The 21,187-nt window shown below is 41.4% G+C and overlaps 1 protein-coding gene and 1 long non-coding RNA gene across 7 annotated transcripts in view; one reads left to right on the top strand and one right to left on the bottom strand.

Annotated features, from left to right (window-relative positions):
- TMC7 (transmembrane channel like 7) overlaps positions 1 to 1,605 on the bottom strand; it is a 53,281-nt gene extending 51,676 nt beyond the window's left edge. For 3 of the 4 annotated variants that reach the window (XR_005016547.1, XM_036826479.1, XM_036826482.1), the window contains exon 1: positions 1,258 to 1,557. Coding sequence is in view for 3 of the 4 variants with exons in the window: in XM_036826479.1 (XP_036682374.1) it covers positions 1,258 to 1,540 (283 nt within the window). In the remaining variant the exon portion in view is untranslated. Of the gene's footprint in view, positions 1 to 1,257 lie in introns of all 4 variants that reach the window. The other variant, XM_036826480.1, reaches the window with a different exon arrangement.
- A 196-nt stretch (positions 1,606 to 1,801) lies between these two features.
- Positions 1,802 to 17,801, top strand: LOC118881493. 3 transcript variants are annotated; one of them, XR_005016550.1, is made up of 5 exons: positions 1,802 to 1,938; positions 14,129 to 14,240; positions 14,875 to 15,045; positions 16,661 to 16,902; positions 17,001 to 17,801. It is a non-coding gene; the product is annotated as an uncharacterized LOC118881493 (long non-coding RNA). The 3 variants fall into 3 exon arrangements; XR_005016549.1 differs by lacking the exon at positions 16,661 to 16,902 and having other exon boundaries at positions 14,129 to 14,294; positions 14,870 to 15,045; positions 16,963 to 17,801; XR_005016548.1 differs by lacking the exon at positions 16,661 to 16,902 and having other exon boundaries at positions 16,963 to 17,801.
- The last annotated feature ends 3,386 nt before the right edge of the window (positions 17,802 to 21,187 follow it).

Consider the following 21,187-nt stretch of genomic DNA (forward strand, 5'->3'; position numbering starts at 1 on the left):
TCTCCTGACCCCCTCCAACTGTCCTCCCAAGATGCTCATACAGTGTGTCATGGTTTACAAACTGCTGCAAAGTTATAAACACAGTCCCTTCTGAGCCTCCCACTCATGCTAGTGGGTACACGGTCATAAAATATCATCTGTCCAAGGGACAGGGAGAACCTTTTGATTAGAGGCGCTAGTTACAATACTCATAAAAAGATGCTTAGAGAGCCCCTTGAACACCCAGCAAAGATCCAAGGAAGAGGAATCTCCTTGCCTTCTGTATGGGAAACCAGGGTTGGCATCTTAAATGTGATGAACTGTGATAAAATAAGAGAAAGATAAATAAAAAATCATGTGGAAAATACTTGAATAGCTATTACTGAAAGGCTGAAATTGAGCTGATGCCAGCACTATTAATACTGCATTAGAAAATAATTAGCATCAAAACCCAGTCTTTTTTCTGATTCCCGAGCAAGTTCCCAGAGTTTGGGTCTCTCTAGATGTTTTTCTCTTTTTCTTCTTCTAGATGTTGAGATCAATCCAATCAGAGGGGCCCAATGCCCAAATCTACACTCATGCTTTACTGTAGATCCTTGTAACAAAATCTCTATTCTCAAATTGAAATAGAAAAAACGCTGCAGATAAAACTCACAGTGGGGAAGTTGAAGCCAAGGTACTAGGTATTGGAAGCGTTGTCCACACACACACACACACACACACACACACACACACAAAAACCTCACAGTGGGGTCTTGTGTTTTGTTAAGGGCAAATATAAGATATGAATGCTGCAAGGAAGCCTGCCCGGGTGCTGGCAACTTTTCTATCTTGACTGAGTAGCGGTTGTACGCATTTATGTAAAAATTCACAGAGCTGTACACTTCACTCTTAAGTTTTACCCAATAAAAAAAGGGAAAAGCATATACTTGGCTGGCTACCACTGATAGTGCCTGTCTTGTATCAAGCACTCTGCTAGGCACTTCACACATTTTTCTCTCAACTAATCCCACCAACATCTTATTCCCATTTTACTGCTGAAGAATCTAAGGTTCAGAGAGGGCAAGTCACTTACCAAAGATCACACAGCAATAAATAGCCGAGGCAGAATTCAGTTCTAAGCCCATCTAATTGTAAAGCCTCATATGTTTGGGAGGCAGGCACCTGGTATCAGAATGTTAGGGCTGACAGGGATCTCACAATCTTTTCATTCAACATCTAAGATTATTTTGAGACTAGCCCGGGATCCCTCGACCAGCTTTGGGAAGGCAAACTCACCACTGTCGAGACTCCCATTAATAGTGCTCCTTTTGGTAGAGCATGCGCTCTCTGAATTGGGTGAGGATGGGTTGGAGGAGGGAGACCAGCAATAAAAAAGATCCGTTTTCCCCCAAGCCGGGAGGTGGAGAGGGGGCCGGGCCCGCGCCGAGCTCCCAGCACCTCGCGGCCGCTTGCACCCGCCGGCCGCCTGGAGCCGGGTCCGCGCCGCCCTACCTTGGTGGATGAAGGCCTGCCTGCCGGGCCTGCCGGGCGGGAGCGCACTGGCACTGGACTCGCTCATGGCTGCGCCCCGCGCCCCCGAAATGCCACCGGAGACCCGCTCCGGCCGCCGCCGCCAACGCCGCCGCCGCCTCCCGGCCTTCCCTCCCGGAGCCGGGATTCCAGATTCCGGGGCCGACGTCACAGAGGCGGGGGCGGGGGCGGGGGCGGGGCGCCCGGCGGCCCTTCCCACGCCCGCCCCCGCTGGACCACCCGAGCCGCCCTGCGCTGGGAGGCGAGGTGAGGGCAGGGCGCCGTGGAAGGGTGCGGCTCCGCCGCGTCGGGGACCTGGGATGGGAGACGCGTCTGGAGAGCCGGAGAGACCCGGGACAGCTCCGTCCAGCGGCCGCGAGGAGGGGAGACCTCCCAGATTTTAAAAAGTGTAATAGAAATAACCAAGACACCGAACAAGTGTATCTAGTAAGTTACCATTTGGGTACAAAAAGGAAAAAAAAAAGAGGGGGGGGGAATGTATTTGTACATGTTTGTAAATGCATAAGATATCTTTCGAGTGGGGAGCTGGGAGGCCTGGATGAGAAAGGTATGAGGGAGGGTTTTTCACTACGTGCCGTGTTTGTCTTTTAAAATTTGCACCTTATCCACTTTTCATCTCTGCCTCTATCCAGGTACAGCTTAAAAGATAGAATGAAAAGGAATTAGCAAATATAAATAAGTGCCTAATAATTAAAGAAATGTGATTGTATATACATTTGTATACAAGTAACTTCCAAATTAAGTAAATGGGAAGTGTAGATAAATCGCCTATGCAGAATAATTCTAGATAATTTATACAGCTCCTTAAAGGAGGTGGAGCAATGACTCCGCCGCAGTCGTTAAGTGTGGACTGCACACAGTGACTTCCCTCCGAAGAGGACAGTATGAAAAGGGAGGGCGGGGCACGGCAAGTAACTACCTGAATAATACCTGACAAACACTTTCTCAGACAGATGATCAAGTTCAACATCAACAGTGATGTCATGTTGATGGTATGCACCCTTGATATGATGGGATGGGAATGACACTCTACCTGTGTGGGTCTTTCTCCCCCAAACCCATACCTTCAGCCAAATCATAAGAAAAACATCAGATAAACTCCAGTCAAGGGACGTCCTACAGAATACCTGAACAGGGCTTCCCTGGTGGCGCAGTGGTTGAGAATCTGCCTGCCAATGCAGGGGACACGGGTTCGAGCCCTGGTCCGGGAAGATCCCACATGCCGCGGAGCAAGTAAGCCCGTGAGCCGCAACTACTGAGCCTGTGCGTCTGGAGCCTGTGCTCCGCAATGGGAGAGGCCGCGACGGTGAGAGGCCCGCGCACCGCGATGAAGAGTGGCCCCCGCTCGCCGCAACTGGAGAAAGCCCTCGCACAGAAACGAAGACCCAACACAGCCATAAATAAATAAATAAATAAATTTAAAAAAAAAAAAAAAAAAAAGAATACCTGAACAGCTACACAAGACGGTCAAGGTCACCAGAAACAGGGAAAGTCAGAAACTGTCACAGCGAAGAGGAGCCTAAGGGGACATGACCGCTCAAATGACCACTTAAGTGTAATATGGTCATCAGGATGGGAATGTGGAACAGGAAAAGTAACAACTAAGCAAATCTGAATAAAGTATGGGCTTTAGATAATAATACTGTGTCAATATTGGCTCATCTACTACTGATGTAAGATAGTAATAATCACAGAAACTGAGTCTAAGGTGTATGGAAATTCTCTGTGATATTCTCAAATTTTTCTGTAACTCTAAAACTATTCCAAGACAGAAAGTGAATTTTTTTAAATAAGTAATTGCCTGGATCAAAATAAATGCTATTTTTATTGTAGTTAAGGGTTGGGTCACTGAGTTTCCATTTGGAAACTGGTTTCTAATTATTCCCTGAGTGAGCTTGGCCATGTGACTCAACCTCTCTGAGCCTCTGTTTTCTCACCTGTAGAAAGGGTCGTAGTGAGAATAGTCCCCTAAAGTGCCTGGCAGAGCATCCGGGGGAAAAAAAACCCAAACAAACCTAATCTGATGCCAACCTCACACAAAAGAAAATCCAAAGATATAAATGTAAAAAAATAGGGGCTTCCCTGGTGGCGCAGTGGTTGAGAATCTGCCTGCCAATGCAGAGGACACGGGTTCGAGCCCTGGGCTGGGAAGATCCCACATGCCGCGGAGCAACTGGGCCCGTGAGCCACAATTACTGAGCCTGCGCGTCTGGAGCCTGTGCTCCGCAACAAGAGAGGCCGCGATGGTGAGAGGCCCGCGCACCGCGATGAAGAGTGGCCCCCGCTTGCCGCAACTGGAGAAAGCCCTCGCACAGAAACGAAGACCCAACACACCCAATAAATAAAGAAAGAAAGAAATTTATAAAAAAAAAAAAAAAGTAAAAAATAAAACCATGAAAGTGCTTTCTTAAAAAGTGTTTTTGTTTTGTTTTGGGTTCGGTTTTTTTCATTTATTCAAACTACATAAAATTTTAAAATTCTGCAACACAAGCAATGACATTTCTATGAGGCTGTTCCTTGCAATGTTGTTTATACTAGCAAAAGAAAGAAGCGGCCTAAATCAATATAGATACGAGGCTGGTTAAATACATTTTGACACATACATCCAGCGATCAAATAGCTGTATATGTAGACATATAGAAAGTTCTATGTGTGGAAATATACAATTAAGTGAAAAAAGCAAGGTGCAGAAGAAGTGTATTAGGTAAGCTACCATTTGGGTAAAGAAAATACAAGAATATGTATGTGCTTGGAAATGCATAGTAAATTTCAGGACAAGTTGGGGGTATTTACTCATTATCCTTTTTTCTGTATTGCACAGATATATTACCTATATATGCTTGAAGTTTTAAAAAATTACCTCTAAAGTCTGTGGCACAAAGCAGTGTCGACAAAGGATGCTTATTTCTGTCGTGAGACAGTGCCTCCCTCTTCCCTTCCTCACCAGAGGCCACCTCCCAGCCCCTGATCCCAGCCCACAGATCTGGAAGGAGATGGATGGAGCCTGCCAATTCCAGGTGCTCATCTCCCTCCTACTGGTCTCACCCGGCACCTGGCACCTGGCCCTGGCTTGGTCTGCATCCTCAGCCAGGAGAGGCCTCGGGTTCTCTCTGGGGCAGGGGAATGAGCCCAGTATCCTGAAGGAAACTCCTTCCTCCCAGGAGATGACTGATTTTACAGGAATAGAAATAGGGTAGTTCTTTGGGAAAAGGTCTCAGAAATCTCCTGTTGGAAGGAAATAGAAGGGGGACAAGGCTGGTAGCCGGACAAACAGAAATTTAGACAGAAGGATGGCAAGTAGGACAGAAAGCAGAATCAAACATGGAATTCTTGATTCCATTTACGTATTGCTTTATTTCAAGGGCAGGCGCATGTCTTCCCACAGCGCCCCCTATCAGCTTTATCTGTCCTAGCACTTTATTTTTACTACTTGATTTGTCTGTTTCCCACACTAGAATTCAGTATGAGGAAAGCTATGGCGGGGTCTCTCTTTTATTATTAGGATAATAATAATAATAACTGCCACTTATTGAGGACTTACTCTGTACCAAATCCATATCATGCATTACCCCGTTTAACTTTCGTCATCCCTAAGAAGACAGTAGGAACCTTCAATCCCATTTTAGAGAAAAAAGAACCAGGGTGCAGAGGGGCAGGGTGGAATCAACCCTCTGCTTTCCTTCGCCACCAGCGATCACCTGACCCAAAGCACCACCGCCTCTTCCAAGGCGAGGACTGCCTCCTGACTGTCTCCCTGCCTTGTCCAGACCTTGTCCACCAGCAGAGCCAACTTCTCAGAAAGGAAATCGATCTCGTAATTTTCCTGCTAAACATCCCCTCCTCCTCTGCTTTCCTCTTGCCACTTAGAGTACACCCTCGCTCTCCTTATCATGCGTGGAGCAGGCTTTGGGGGATCTGTCCAGCCCCATCTCCTACCATCACCACTGTGGCTGGCTTCCTTTCTCCTCCTATCTGAACACACCTATCTGTTCCTGCCTACGAGTTCATGTTTGCTGTTTCCCTCTTCCCAGAGCCTGCACCTCACACTTGCCCCTGATTTTGTCCGCTTCTCCCTTCACATGGCAAAATATGGCCACATTGCAGCCCCAAGTTGATATAAACTCTGAAAAGACTGATGAGAGGTCTCTGCCTCCCAATTCCCAAATCCTGGGAGGGATAGTCTGATGTGTTGTATTTGACGTCAGTGAAGAGTAAAGGACTTCCCTGGTGGTGCAGCGGTTAAAAATCTGCCTGCCAATGCAGGGAACACGGGTTTGATGCCTGGTCAGGGAAGATCCCACATGCCGTGGAGCAACAAACCCATGTGCCACAACTACTGAGCCTGCGCTCTAGAGCCCACGAGCCACAACTACTGAAGCCCGCATGCCTAGAGCCCGTGCTCCACAACAAGAGAAGTCACTGCAGTGAGAAACCCCCACACTGCAGCGAAGAGTAGGCCCTGCTCACCGCAACTAGAGAAAGCCCACTCACAGCAACGAAGACCCAACCCAGCCATAAATAAATAAATAAATAAATAAATAAATTTATTATTTTTTAAAAAGAGTATTTTTTATTTAAAAAGAGTATTTATTTTAAAATAAATTTATTTAAAATAAATAAATTTATTTTTAAAAAGAGTAAATTTTTTAAATTTATTTTTAAAAAAAGACTTGAGTTTTGTTTTCTCTTTCTGCTGGGAAAACAAAGTTTTCTTGAAATATTGAGCTGCTTTTGATAATAGATTGTGTGAGTTTCTTTGCATTTCAGTGATTTATTACAACCTTTGAGATCTTTCATTTTCACTTTGGTTAAGTGAATGGGTTAGGGTGATTTCACAGTGACCTATGATCCTATTTGACCAGGTGTTTTGAACTTTTGATATTTTTGACAAACTTCCCAAAGATCAAATTCGAAATGAAGTTCAACTCTGAGGTTTTCTGAAGGGTCCCTGGAACACCTTGTCAACGAAAATTCAATTAACTATCAAGAAGGAAAAAAGTGAATTTTATTCGAGCCAAACTGAGGATTATAACCAGGGAAGCAGGTGCTCAGAAAGCTCTGAGAACTGTTCTGCCTGTCAGAAGTGAAAGGCACAGTCATATACATTTTTGAGACAAAGGATCATACATCAAAATGACATACTGATATTTTACATAAAGTTCACCTAGGATACATAGTCCAGGTACGCACGTACAAAGCAAGCAGCAAGTCACCATGACCCCTTTCAGAGCTGGGAAAGAATGCTATTTTTTAAGAAGTTAGGACCTCCCTGGTGGCGCAGTGGTTAAGAATCCACCTATCAATGCAGGGGACACGGGTTGGAGTCCTGGTCCAGGAAGATCCCATATGCCACGGAGCAACTAAGCCCGTGCGCCACAACTACTGAGCCTGCGCTCTAGAGCCCTTGAGCCACAACTACTGAGCCCACGTGCCACAACTACTGAAGCCCACATGCCTACAGCCTGTGCTCCACAACAGGAGAAGCCACCGCAATGAGAAGCCTGCGCACCGCAACGAAAAGTAGCCCCCGCTCTCCACAACTGGAGAAAGCCCGTGCGCAGCAACAAAGACCCAACACAGCCAAAAATAAATAAATAAGTTAATTAATTAATTAATTAAAAAAAAAAGAAGTTACATTGCTTGTGTCAGAAGAAAGAAAAAAAAAAATTGATCTTTACAGTTGAGCAGGCATTCCCGTCTTTGAGAAGGTGTGGTCAATGTGCAATGCAGATGCTTGCTGCACACTAGCAGGGGAGGGAGGAAGCCCAAACAAACACACAGAATTTTATGTTTAACTTTTTCTTGTCCTGCCTTAAAAAATAAATTTTGTTTCATCAACCTCAAAATATTTGTTTTCTCTCCATCTCAGAGAGAGGAATATTAAACTAATTTAGACTTATTTGGTATGTTAAATTATGTGGGAAGCATTGTCAAATGAATGGTGATAAACGTTCTTAGGTTACATTTGTACGGGTAAATTTTTATTAACATAGGTATTCTAGAAATTATATGGAACTCCTAAAAAATGGGATGTCCTAGGAAATGTTATCAGTGATAATTCTAGTAATTATCTTAAATCGTTGTATGTCACAGCAGTAACCAAGTTTAATTGTCAGTTGCATTGTAATCAGGTCTTTAACCATTTTTTTAGTCCTGTCATTTATAGACAGTTATTGTACTCTGATGCTTTTGTAAAAAAATACTTCAAGAAGATTCATAGAAAGGACTTTCTGACAAGTGCAGGTTTCTGATAACTTTCAGATCATATACCACTCACCTGCGTAAGAAATTAAAGAATTCCAGTGGAAAACCTGATGGCTTCATAAAACTGTTAACAGAAGATTAAGATCAAGGATTACGCTCTTAGATAGCCTCAACCACCAGAGGGCAGACAACAGAAGCAAGAAAAACTATAATCCTGCAGCCTGTGGACCAAAAACCACAGTTACAGAAAGATAGAGAAGATGAAAAGGCAGAGGGCTATGTACCAGATGAAGGAACAAGAAAAAACCCCAGAAAAACAACTAAATGAAGTGGAGATAGGCAACCTTCCAGAAAAAGAATTCAGAATAATGATAGTGAAGATGATCCAGGACCTCGGAATAAGAATGGAGGCAAAGATTGAGAAGATGCAAGAAATGATTAACAAAGACCTAGAAGAATTAAAGAACAAACAAACAGAGATGACCAATACAATAACTGAAATGAAAACTACACTAGAAGGAATCAATAGCAGAATAACTGAGGCAGAAGAACGGATAAGTGACCAGGAAGACAGAATGGTGGAATTCACTGCTGCGGAACAGACTAAAGAAAAAAGAATGAAAAGAAATGAAGACAGCCTAAGAGACCTCTGGGACAACATTAAACGCAACAACATTCGCATTATAGGGGTCCCAGAAGGAGAAGAGAGAGAGAAAGGACCAGAGAAAATATTTGAAGAGATTATAGTCGAAAACTTCCCTAACATGGGAAAGGAAATAGCCACCCAAGTCCAGGAAGCGCAGAGAGTCCCATACAGAATAAACCCAAGGAGAAACACGCCGAGACACATAGTAATCAAAGTGGCAAAAATTAAAGACAAAGAAAAATTATTGAAAGCAGCAAGGGAAAAACGACAAATAACATACAAGGGAACTCCCATAAGGTTAACAGCTGATTTCTCAGCAGAAACTCTGCAAGCCAGAAGGGAGTGGCATGATATACTTAAAGTGATGAAAGGGAAGAACCTACAACCAAGATTACTCTACCCGGCAAGGATCTCATTTAGATTTGATGGAGAAATCAAAAGCTTTGCAGACAAGCAAAAGCTAAGAGAATTCAGCACCACCAAACCAGCTCTACAACAAATGCTAAAGGAACTTCTCTAAGTGGGAAACACAAGAGAAGAAAAGGACCTACAAAAACAAACCCAAAACAATTAAGAAAATGGTCATAGGGGCTTCCCTGGTGGCGCAGTGGTTGGGAATCTGCCTGCCAATGCAGGGGACACGGGTTCGAGCCCTGGTCTGGGAAGATCCCACATGCCGCGGAGCAACTAGGCCCGTGAGCCACAACTACTGAGCCTGCGCGTCTGGAGCCTGTGCTCCGCAACAAGAGAGGCCACGATAGTGAGAGGCCCGCGCACCGCGATGAAGAGTGGCCCCCGCTCGCCGCAACTAGAGAAAGCCCTTGCACAGAAACGAAGACCCAACACAGCCAAAAATAAATAAATAAATAAATAATAATTTAAAAAAAAAAAAAAAAAAAAGAAAATGGTCATAGGAACATACATATCGATAATTACCTTAAACGTGAATGGATTAAATGCCCCAACCAAAAGACATAGACTGGCTGAATGGATACAAAAACAAGACCCATATATATGCTGTCTACAAGAGACCCACTTTAGACCTAGGGACACATACAGACTGAAAGTGAGGGGATGGAAAAAGATATTCCATGCAAATGGAAATCAAAAGAAAGCTGGAGTAGCTATACTCATATCAGATAAAATAGACTTTAAACTAAAGAATGTTACAAGAGACAAGGAAGGACACTACATAATGATCCAGGGATCAATCCAAGAAGAAGATATAACAATTATAAATATATATGCACCCAACATAGGAGCACCTCAATACATAAGGCAACTGCTAACAGCTATAAAAGAGGAAATCGACAGTAACACAATAATAGTGGGGGACTTTAACACCTCACTTACACCAATGGACAGATCATCCAAAATGAAAATAAATAAGGAAACAGAAGCTTTAAATGACACAATAGACCAGATAGATTTAATTGATATATATAGGACATTCCATCCAAAAACAGCAGATTACACGTTCTTCTCAAGTGCGCACGGAACATTCTCCAGGATAGATCACATCTTGGGTCACAAATCAAGCCTCAGTAAATTTAAGAAAATTGAAATCATATCAAGCATCTTTTCTGACCACAACGCTATGAGATTAGAAATGAATTACAGGGAAAAAAACATAAAAAGGACAAACACATGGAGGCTAAACAATACGTTACTAAATAACCAAGAGATCACTGAAGAAATCAAAGAGGAAATAAAAAAATACCTAGAGACTAATGACAATGAAAACACGACGACCCAAAACCTATGGGATGCAGCAAAAGCGGTTCTAAGAGGGAAGTTTATAGCTATACAAGCCTACCTCAAGAAACAAGAAAAAACTCAAGTAAACAATCTAACCTTACACCTAAAGAAACTAGAGAAAGAAGAACAAACAAAACCCAAAGTTAGCAGAAGGAAAGAAATCATAAAGATCAGAGCAGAAATAAATGAAATAGAAACAAAGAAAACAATAGCAAAGATCAATAAAACTAAAAGTTGGTTCTTTGAGAAGATAAACAAAATTGATAAGCCATTAGCCAGACTCATCAAGAAAAAGAGGGAGAGGACTCAAATCAATAAAATCAGAAATGAAAAAGGAGAAGTTACAACAGACACCGCAGAAATACAAAGCATCCTAAGAGACTACTACAAGCAACTTTATGCCAATAAAATGGACAACCTGGAAGAAATGGACAAATTCTTAGAAAGGTATAACCTTCCCAGACTGAATCAGGAAGAAACAGAAAATATGAACAGACCAATCACAAGTAATGAAATTGAAACTGTGATTAAAAATCTTCCAACAAACCAAAGTCCAGGACCAGATGGCTTCACAGGTGAATTCTATCAAACATTTAGAGAAGCGCTAACACCCATCCTTCTCAAACTCTTCCAAAAAATTGCAGAGGAAGGAACACTCCCAAACTCATTCTATGAGGCCACCATCACCCTGATACCAAAACCAGACAAAGACACTACAAAAAAAGAAAATTACAGACCAATATCACTGATGAATATAGATGCAAAAATCCTCAACAAAATACTAGCAAACAGAATCCAGCAACACATTAAAAGGATCATACACCACGATCAAGTGGGATTTATCCCAGGGATGCAAGGATTCTTCAATATACGCAAATCAATCAATGTGATACACCATATTAACAAATTGAAGAATAAAAACCATATGATCATCTCAATAGATGCAGAAAAAGCTTTTGACAAAATTCAACACCCATTTCTGATAAAAACTCTCCAGAAAGTGGGCATAGAGGGAACCTACCTCAACATAATAAAGGCCATATATGACAAACCCACAGCAAACATCATTCTCAATGGTGAAAAACTGAAAGCATTTCCTCTAAGATCAGGAACGAGACAAGGATGTCCACTCTCACCACTATTATTCAACATAGTTCTGGAAGTCCTAGCCACGGCAATCAGAGAAGAAAAAGAAATAAAAGGAATACAAATTGGAAAAGAAGAAGTAAAACTGTCACTGTTTGCGGATGACATGATACTATACATAGAGAATCCTAAAACTGCCACCAGAAAACTGCTAGAGCTAATTAATGAATATGGTAAAGTTGCAGGATACAAAATTAATGCACAGAAATCTCTTGCATTCCTATACACTAATGATGAAAAATCTGAAAGAGAAATTATGGAAACACTCCCATTTACCATTGCAACAAAAAGAATAAAATACCTAGGAATAAACCTACCTAGGGAGACAAAAGACCTGTATGCAGAAAACTATAAGACACTGATGAAAGAAATTAAAGATGATACCAACAGATGGAGAGATATACCATGTTCTTGGATTGGAAGAATCAACATTGTGAAAATGAGTATACTACCCAAAGCAATCTACAGATTCAATGCAATCCCTATCAAATTACCAATGGCATTTTTTACGGAGCTAGAACAAATCATCTTAAAATTTGTATGGAGACACAAAAGACCCCGAATAGCCAAAGCAGTCTTGAGGGAAAAAAAACGGAGCTGGAGGAATCAGACTCCCTGACTTCAGACTATACTACAAAGCTACAGTAATCAAGACAATATGGTACTGGCACAAAAACAGAAACATAGATCAATGGAACAAGATAGAAAGCCCAGAGATTAACCCACGCACCTATGGTCAACTAATCTATGACAAAGGAGGCAAAGATATACAATGGAGAAAAGACAGTCTCTTCAATAAGTGGTGCTGGGAAAACTGGACAGCTACATGTAAAAGAATGAAATTAGAATACTCCCTAACACCATACACAAAAATAAACTCAAAATGGATTAGAGACCTAAATATAAGACTGGACACTATAAAACTCTTAGAGGAAAACATAGGAAGAACACTCTTTGACATAAATCACAGCAAGATCTTTTTTGATCCACCTCCTAGAGTAATGGAAATAAAAACAAAAATAAACAAGTGGGACCTAATGAAACTTCAAAGCTTTTGCACAGCAAAGGAAACCATAAACAAGACGAAAAGACAACCCTCAGAATGGGAGAAAATATTTGCAACTGAATCAACGGACAAAGGATTAATCTCCAAAATATATAAACAGCTCATTCAGCTCAATATCAAAGAAACAAACACCCCAATCCAAAAATGGGCAGAAGACCTAAATAGACATTTCTCCAAAGAAGACATACAGACGGCCACGAAGCACATGAAAAGATGCTCAACATCACTAATTATTAGAGAAATGCAAATCAAAACTACAATGAGGTATCACCTCACTCCTGTTAGAATGGGCATCATTAGAAAATCTACAAACAACAAATGCTGGAGAGGGTGTGGAGAAAAGGGAACCCTCTTGCACTGTTGGTGGGAATGTAAATTGATACAGCCACTATGGAGAACAATATGGAGTTTCCTTAAAAAACTAAAAATAGAATTACCATATGACCCAGCAATCCCACTACTGGGCATATACCCAGAGAAAACCGTAATTCAAAAAGACACATGCACCCGAATGTTCATTGCAGCACTATTTACAATAGCCAGGTCATGGAAGCAACCTAAATGCCCATCAACAGACGAATGGATAAAGAAGATGTGGTACATATATACAATGGAATATTACTCAGCCATAAAAAGGAACGAAATTGAGTCATTTGTTGAGACGTGGATGGATCTAGAGACTGTCATACAGAGTGAAGTAAGTCAGAAAGAGAAAAACAAATATCGTATATTAATGCATGTATGTGGAACCTAGAAAAATGGTACAGATGAGCCAGTTTGCAGGGCAGAAGTTGAGACACAGATGTAGAGAATGGACATATGGACACCAAGGGGGGAAAACTGCGGTGAGGTTGGGATGGTGGTGTGCTGAATTGGGCGATTGGGATTGACATGTATACACTGATGTGTATAAAATTGATGCCTAATAAGAACCTGCAGTATAAAAAAACAAACAAAACAACTAATACTAAACTTTCATTGGGTTATTTATATGGAAATATGTTAATATAAACGTTTCAGACATTACATGAAATTTCTAAAAATCTTATATTTGTATTTGTATGGAAATATGTATGGAAATATGTTAATATAAATGTTTCAGACATTACATGAAATTTCTAAAAATCTTATATTTGTATTTGTATGGAAATATGTATGGAAATATGTTAATATAAATGTTTCAGACATTAAAAAAAAAAAAAAAAAAAAAAAAAGATCAAGGATTACTCACATAGGATTGAGCAAACTGATGAGTATGGTTGTAATTTGGGGGTTTTGTCTGAAATATTATTGGTTTTTAATCAGTGTTTTCCAGATATTAAAGAAACCTTTCCCCTCAAGCTAATTATGACTTATAGCAATTTGGTAAATTGTACTTTTGTAATGTAAGCAGCTCTTTGCCGGAAACTGCCCTCAGCAGGAAGCCCCTTTTCTTGTCACTTTAGCAAAGCTATATTGTAACTAACTTTTAAACCAGACACCCATATGCTTTATTCCTCTCTGGCCCAAGCACACCTTTCAAATCTTTTAATCACACAATACCTTGCCTAAATTGTCGGTTCTTTCCGTAGATCAAAGAAGTAGACATGAAGAATAAGTAATTAACATATGACCAGATATTTTCCGTAGCATCCCCTTCAGTAATCTCCCAAACAAACTGTGACCAAACTGTGTGAACAAGATAACATCTAGAGGAAGATCGAAGGAGTCGACAAGCCTGCACACAGTGGGGGATGGTACTGACTCTGACCCCCATCTCAGTGATTAACTGAGATCACTTCTGTTTCCCTTTCAAGACTTTCACGGCCCAGCAGAATCTTCAGAGGTGGTTTCTGGGGGATGCTGAGTCCACCCGTCTCTGCAGATTGCTGGCATTCTGATTAAAGGCACCTGTCCTTTCTACAATTTGTGAGTATTGATTTTGTAAGTGGTGAGCAGTGGAGCCCGATTCATTCGTTGACAGTAAGTAGAACTGAAACATTTATCATTTCTCTCAATCTGATCCCTCCAGAATTTGGAAACTCTTAGGTTCCCAGCAGCTTTATCAGGTAAATAAGGAAGGCCAGCTCCTAACAGGTGCAGGAATCTCAAGGTATTTTGGGGACCTTGAAAAGAGAGAAACATGCTATAGAATCTGTGACATGCCCTTGGTGGGGCTTTTCTGGCCTTGAGAGGTTTTTAAAAAGTTCAGTCTGAGATTCCTTATGATAGGTTCCAGCACAGCCAATTTAAAAGAGCCTATGTGATCAATTAACCAGACTTATTTTGCAAACAAATTAGCTTTAATTTGGCTATATTTGGTAGAAGTGAGAGAAATTTTAGAGAGAGAAAAAGATTGTGTTTCAGTGGATATTAAATTCTAGTTTTGTTAACTGAGGTCTGTATTTACTGCCGAAGACTCACTTCCCAGATTAACTGCTGAAGACTCACTTCCCAGATAGCTCCTTGTTGTTATCTTATTGTAAAGTTTAATTATTAAAAAGGACATTCTAAGTTTGTTTCTGAAGCTTATCACAGTAATCTAACTTTGCATGAAGCTCAGATGCACCTCGACTTGCAACCAGTAAATGATGCATTCTGGAAAGGCACAGCCACGTTAGACGGGACCATATCAGGCCTCCTCTCCTGCAACTTTTGCACCTGACTTTGACTAAGACCGGCACTACCAGACTGGGATGAGAGGATGACATCTGAAGTAAACAGCTGACTGAAGGTGCCAGATGAGTCCTGTATGCCCGTTACTGTGACAGTTGCTCACACTTTTCCCATATGAACCAAATGTATTTCTTTCTTGGGTTTAATCATATGCAAGTTTCAAAAAAAAAAAAAATCAATCCAGTTGCTGGGTTTTTGGCCAATTACCTATGTCCAGTACTCCCAGGTTGCCTTGGTGGATTTCTCTTCTCCAAGGCTATAATTGGATGGTGCTTAGAAATTTTATTTTAAAAGAAAGAAGTTCTAGCACCGTGCAAGCTAATGTTGCTGCCATTGTCACTAAGTGAGACCGTCTTACACAGCCAACTAATGATGCATGTTATTTCATCAACTAACACAAATATTTAACGAAAAAATTTAGTATATTTAATAAACATTTATACACCATTTACTATGGGTCAAGCATCGTTCTAAGTGCTTTGCAAAGATGACTTCATATATCCTCTCAACATTCTTAAGAGCTGGGCTGGGACCGGGGTGGAGGGGAGCGGAGAGAAGGGGAGAGACACTTACTCTCAGGTGCCAATCCAGCACTTGGAAAGCCCTGAGTGTCTCCTTATATGCTGTGCCCAGGCGCTGTGCCTGCCTTACTCTAGGCCCAGCCCTGAACTGGAGGTAGATACTATTATTAGCATTGATGAAATAAAATTCATATTTTATGGGAAGACAAAATTTAAACATAAAAATTTTCTTTGCCCGTTTGGGCCTCCTCCCTCCCCTTTAGTGTGTATTATGCATCTGCATTAACCAGACCTCCTTAGGAGATAACATTCCTTCTTAATCTTGTAAAGGGTCATGATGACCCACTACTTGATAACTCCTTGGGAGATAACCTTCCTCCTTAATCTTGTAAGGGGTCACTATGCCCCACTACTCACTTTGCATGTGCAGATCTGGATTGTGTAAACTGTCAGTACGTCATTTGATGTATAACACTTTATCCCCAAAACATATATAAGTGCTTTGACATCTAACAGGTGGAACAGTCCTCAGAGCTTTCTGTTATAATCCTCAAGTTGGCTCAAATAAAATTTTCCATTCTTTTTAATTTTTATTTTATATTGGAGTAGAGTTGATTTACAATGTTGTATTAGTTTCAGTTGTACAGCAAAGTGATTTAGTTATACATATACATACATCTATTCTTTTTCAGATTCTTTTCCCATATAGGTTATTACAGAGTATAGAGTAGAGTTCCCTGTGCTATACAGTAGGTCCTTGTTGGTTATCTATATTATATATAATAGTGTGTATATGTTAATCCCAACCTCCTAATTTATCCCTGCCGCCCACATTTCCCCTTTGTTAACCATAAGTTTTTTTTCTAAGTCTGTGAGTCTCTTTCTATTTTGTAAGTAAGTTCATTTGTATCATTTTTTTAGATTCCACATATAAGTGATATCATATGATATTTGTCTTTGACTTGCTTCGATAATCTCTAGATCCATCCATGTTGCTATAAATGGCATTATTTCATTCTTTTTTATGGCTGAGTAATATTCCATTGTATATATGTAAAAATTTTCCACTTCTTTCTTAGATCGACTACTGATTTTTTTTCACTGACATAGAAAATGGTAATATTTTTCTTATTTTCATGTAATTTTCCCCAGTGTTGGCCATGTAAAAGACAAACAAACAAAAAACAAGTGACCCTGATTTGGTTCCCAAAGTTTGTTGGAGGAACTTTATTGCTTTGTATACATCCTACTCCATCACACCAAGAGGCACGTGATGTCAGATTGTCGTGTAATTGGTGATGTTAAGTTTGTATGCTTTGTTGAGGTGGCTAGTTTGGGAACGTTAAAGCACCAAGTTTGAAACATTTTGACTTACTGACATCCTGGTTATATCTGTAAGTAAATTTGATTCCTTTTGTCAACATTAATAATCTGTCTTTTGGGTTCTTTCTCAGGGTCAAGATTTGGGCTGATCAAATCTTTGCAATTTCAGAAAAAGTAAAATACCAGAGTGACCTGTGATCATCAGCATGAAAGAAACAATACAGGCACTGTAGAGAAACTTGTGGGCATCTGATTAAAGAAGAGATCCAGGGCAACAACACCAAAGGGATAAGCCATCTCATGTGACACCATCTCACCTGGTATCTGAGTCCCTTTAAGAAGAAAGAGTCAAATCCAGATTGTGGGGCATTCCTGCACGGCAGCTGGCCTGGACGTTTCAAAAATGCCAATGTCTTGAATGAACACACACCCCCAAATCGGACAAATTAAAGATTAAAGGATTAAAGGATAATAAAGAGGCATGAAAATAAATGCAGTTCCTCCCCAGGTGGGCCTCTCTACAGGGCTGCTTGAGTGTCCTTACGACATGCTAGCTGGCTTCTCCCAGAGCGGGTGATACGAGAGAGAATAAAAGGTCTCTTATGACTTTGCCATTGAGGTAACATACTGTCATTTCCACAACCTTCTACTGGTTTCATAAATCGGCCCTGTTCAGAGCCGGAGGAGAACACACAGGGACGTGAGCATCACAGGAGGAGGATCACGGACGGCCATCGTGGACGCTGGCTATCACAGCACCTACCTCGCAGGGTTGTCATGGGGATCAAACGCATCACCATATGGAAGGGATTCCAGACCCACGCTCTGTATACTGTAAGGGCTCATAAACGTTACCTTTTGTTATTATTGGCCCAGAGGGAAGCGGTTTCACTTTCTTCAGCTACTTCACTGTTATTGTAACCAAAAGTGGGTCCAGCTGCTCACCACTCAAAAACCAATAAAGAGGCAAGGTTGGTGGAAAGGAAAGTTTGCTTTATTTTGGATGCCGGCAACCGGGGGTTTGGGGGAGAAGGTGGACTCCTGTCCAAAGGCTGACTCCCCCTCGCTGACAATCAGTGGGCAAGAGCTTTTATAGGTGGAGGGAGGGGCTCCACGCAGAAACAGCACAGCCAGCTCTGACAGTCATGTTGAAATTGGTCCTGCGGTGGTCTAACCAGCATCATTTTGATTGTTCTAAGTATAGGTAATCTTCAGTTCCAGGGTCGGTTTGTTCCCATTTCTCTGAGGCCCATTCTCGGAATCGTGGCAGCTTATGTCATGGCTACAGTCTGGTCATCACGGACTGGTCAAGTTAACTTCTTCTACCTGGTGGAGGTTTCAGTATCTACAAGACAGCTCACAGGATAAGGCTCAGAATATTATCTATAGCCCTTGCGAAGGAACTAAAGGTCCATGACTTTGCTTACTGACTAAACTATTATTGTTTTGTCCTGTATGATTGCTTTTCTTTGCTTCTGCATTTTCTCACTTCCCTGATTAAGCTTATTCTTTGGCTAAAGTTTTTCCACAGACAAAAGGCAGGCTGGGGACATGGGGGGCAAGGACCATAGGGTCCTGCTATGTTTCATTACCATTTAAAAAAATTTTTTTTAATTTTAAATTTAAAAAATATATTTATTTATTTATTTAGGCTGCGCTGGGTCTTAGTTGCGGCATGCCTGTGGGATCTAGTTCCCCAACCAGGGATCCAACCTGGGCCCCCTGCATTGGGAGCGCAGAGTCTTACCCACTGGACCACCAGGGAAGTTCCCTCATTACCAGTTTTAAGATAATAATCTTTTGATCTTCAATCTAGGATACCCCTCAGAATCACATGGATTTTCAGCTTAATATTGCCTTTTAAAATAATTTTAATTGTCTTCTGAATTTATGAAAATAATAATGCTTGTTCAACTTTTCAGAAATATGTATAAATATGCTTGTTTCCAATGACACAGAAACAAGAATAAAAACTAACATCCTCTTAATACTCTGTCCTGTTTCTCTCTCCAGCAGTAACCACTTTTAAGCTTATGTTCTTCTGACCACTTTACCTTAACTTACAGACATGTTATGCTGATATTTAATAAATGGGATTCTAGCGTATGTGTAAGTCAGTGGTTTAGAAACTGGTGGAACAGTTTATCTTGGGAATCATGCCTGTTATCTCAGTGCATTTAGAGGTCAGTCAGCCTCCAGTACCATCCTACTCCCCAGTGCCTGATCATTGGGGGATATTTTCGTAATTTGTGATTCCATGTGGGATGGAATAATGGAATTGTGACAAAGTTTGATCCCCAAATAAGTCACCTGGCTTGACTCCATTTCAAGGCTACAATGCGAAATTGGGGAAAGTCTGCAAGCTCCAAGGAGTTGAACGCTGGCTCTGATGTTTGCTAGTGGTGTGTCTTTGGGCAAGTTTCGTTTTTCTTTGTTTGTATTACTTTCTATCCCTCAGTCTCCATATTTGTAAAGCTACCTCATGGAGACGTTAAATGAGGTCATACATGACGTCAAGTGCCGGGTGGGCTCCCAGCCCGAGGTACCTAGTATAGGTTGGTTCCCTCTCCGGACGCAGCACCTTCTGGACAGACTGCAGGAACTGCCCACAAGGGGGCGCAGGTGAGTGGGTGGGAGCGGATCGCAGCCTTTGGGCTGAGCGCAGTCCCTGCTTCTGGACGCTCCGGGGCTACGTTTGTATTCATTTGCAAGCATCCTTGCAGTGTGTAAACACCATTCTCTCAGGAGATGGCAGAATAAAATCATGTCTTGGATATAATGAGTGCTCCAGGGGGTGGCAACGGCTCTGCTTTGCCCCTGGGGAGCCTGCCTTCTGGTTCCTATGGAAGTTTCACAGCTACTCTTCCCAAAGCATTGAGTCAAATCCCTTTTGTGACCAGGAGCCTTAGTTTCACCACCTTTAAAATAGATGGTGTCATACTTTCCAGTCCCTCCCCATCAGGTTAGCTGAAGAAATCTGGGCACAGTTGGGGGCAACTCAAAAAAGTACTTGAAATGGACACAAAGTAACATGCTTACATATAAAAAAACTGGCTAATGGTGACATTCCAGATCTCATCTCAGTTCAACCCTCAGAACAACCCTGTGAGGTAGGTACTATTATTAGCCCGTTTGACGATTGAGAAAATGGAGGCACAGAGAGGGTTAGCGACTTTCCCATTGTCATATAGCTAGGGAGTGGTGGAGGCAAGTTTCAAAGTCTTTCCTATCCAAACTGCACAGCTTGCATGTCTAACCACTGCACACACAGCCTTTCTGCTTGAGATAAAGACACCTTTATCAGAGTCAGAAGATGTAGTTGAATTATAGTTCTTTTACCACAGTAAATTGGTCCTGGGCAAATCCCCTGGTTTTATTTATTTTTCCATCAGAAATTGGGGTCTGGACAATTCCACTCCTGGGTATATATCTCAAAAGCAAAAACACTAATTTGAAAAGATACATGCACCCCAGTGTTCATAGCAGCATTATTTATAATTGCCAAGATATAGAAGCAACCTAAGTGTCCATCAACAGATGAATAGATAAAGATGAGATATATATACACACATATACACCCAATGGAATACTACTCAGCCATAAAAAAGAATGAAATTTTGCCATTGGCGGCAACATGGATAGACTTGGAGGGCATTATGCTAAGTGAAGTAAGTCAGACAGAGAAAGACAAATACTGTATGATATCACTTATATGTGGAACCTAAAAAATACAACAAGCTAGTGAATATAATACAAAAGAAGCAGACTCACAGACATAGAGAACAAACTAGTGGTTACCAGTGGGGAGAAGGAAGTGGGGAGAGGGAAGTGGGGGGGGGAAAGATAGGGGTAGGGGAGCAAGAGGTACAAACTATTAGGTATAAAATAAGCTTTAAGGCTCTACTGTACAACATGGGGAATATAGCCAATATTTTATAATAACTATAAATGAAGTATAACCTTTAAAAATTGTGAATCACTGTATTGTACTTCTGTAACTTATATAATATTGTACAGCAAATATACATCAATTAAAAATAAAGAAAAAAAAGAAATTGGGGCCTGGGGGTAGTGTGACTCTTCAGTCCCCTAATATCCCTCTCATGGGGTTGTGTAGGTATCAAGTGTGATAAAGGGTGTGAAAGCACTTTGCAAACTATAAAGCGATGTACACACATGTAAGGGGCATGCTGACAAAGTTGAAGATGATGACGGTGAGGAAACAGTCATGGGCTGCAGGGTCCTCATTGAATTTGTGGGCTGGTTTATTTCCTTCTCCTGTCTTCCTCTCAGCCCCAGTGACTGTATTCATTCAGTGAATACCAAGTGCCTACGACATGCCAGGCTCTGCCTGGG

Source organism: Balaenoptera musculus, chromosome 15, assembly GCF_009873245.2.
Source record: "Balaenoptera musculus isolate JJ_BM4_2016_0621 chromosome 15, mBalMus1.pri.v3, whole genome shotgun sequence".
Classification (NCBI taxonomy): Eukaryota; Metazoa; Chordata; class Mammalia; order Artiodactyla; family Balaenopteridae; genus Balaenoptera; species Balaenoptera musculus.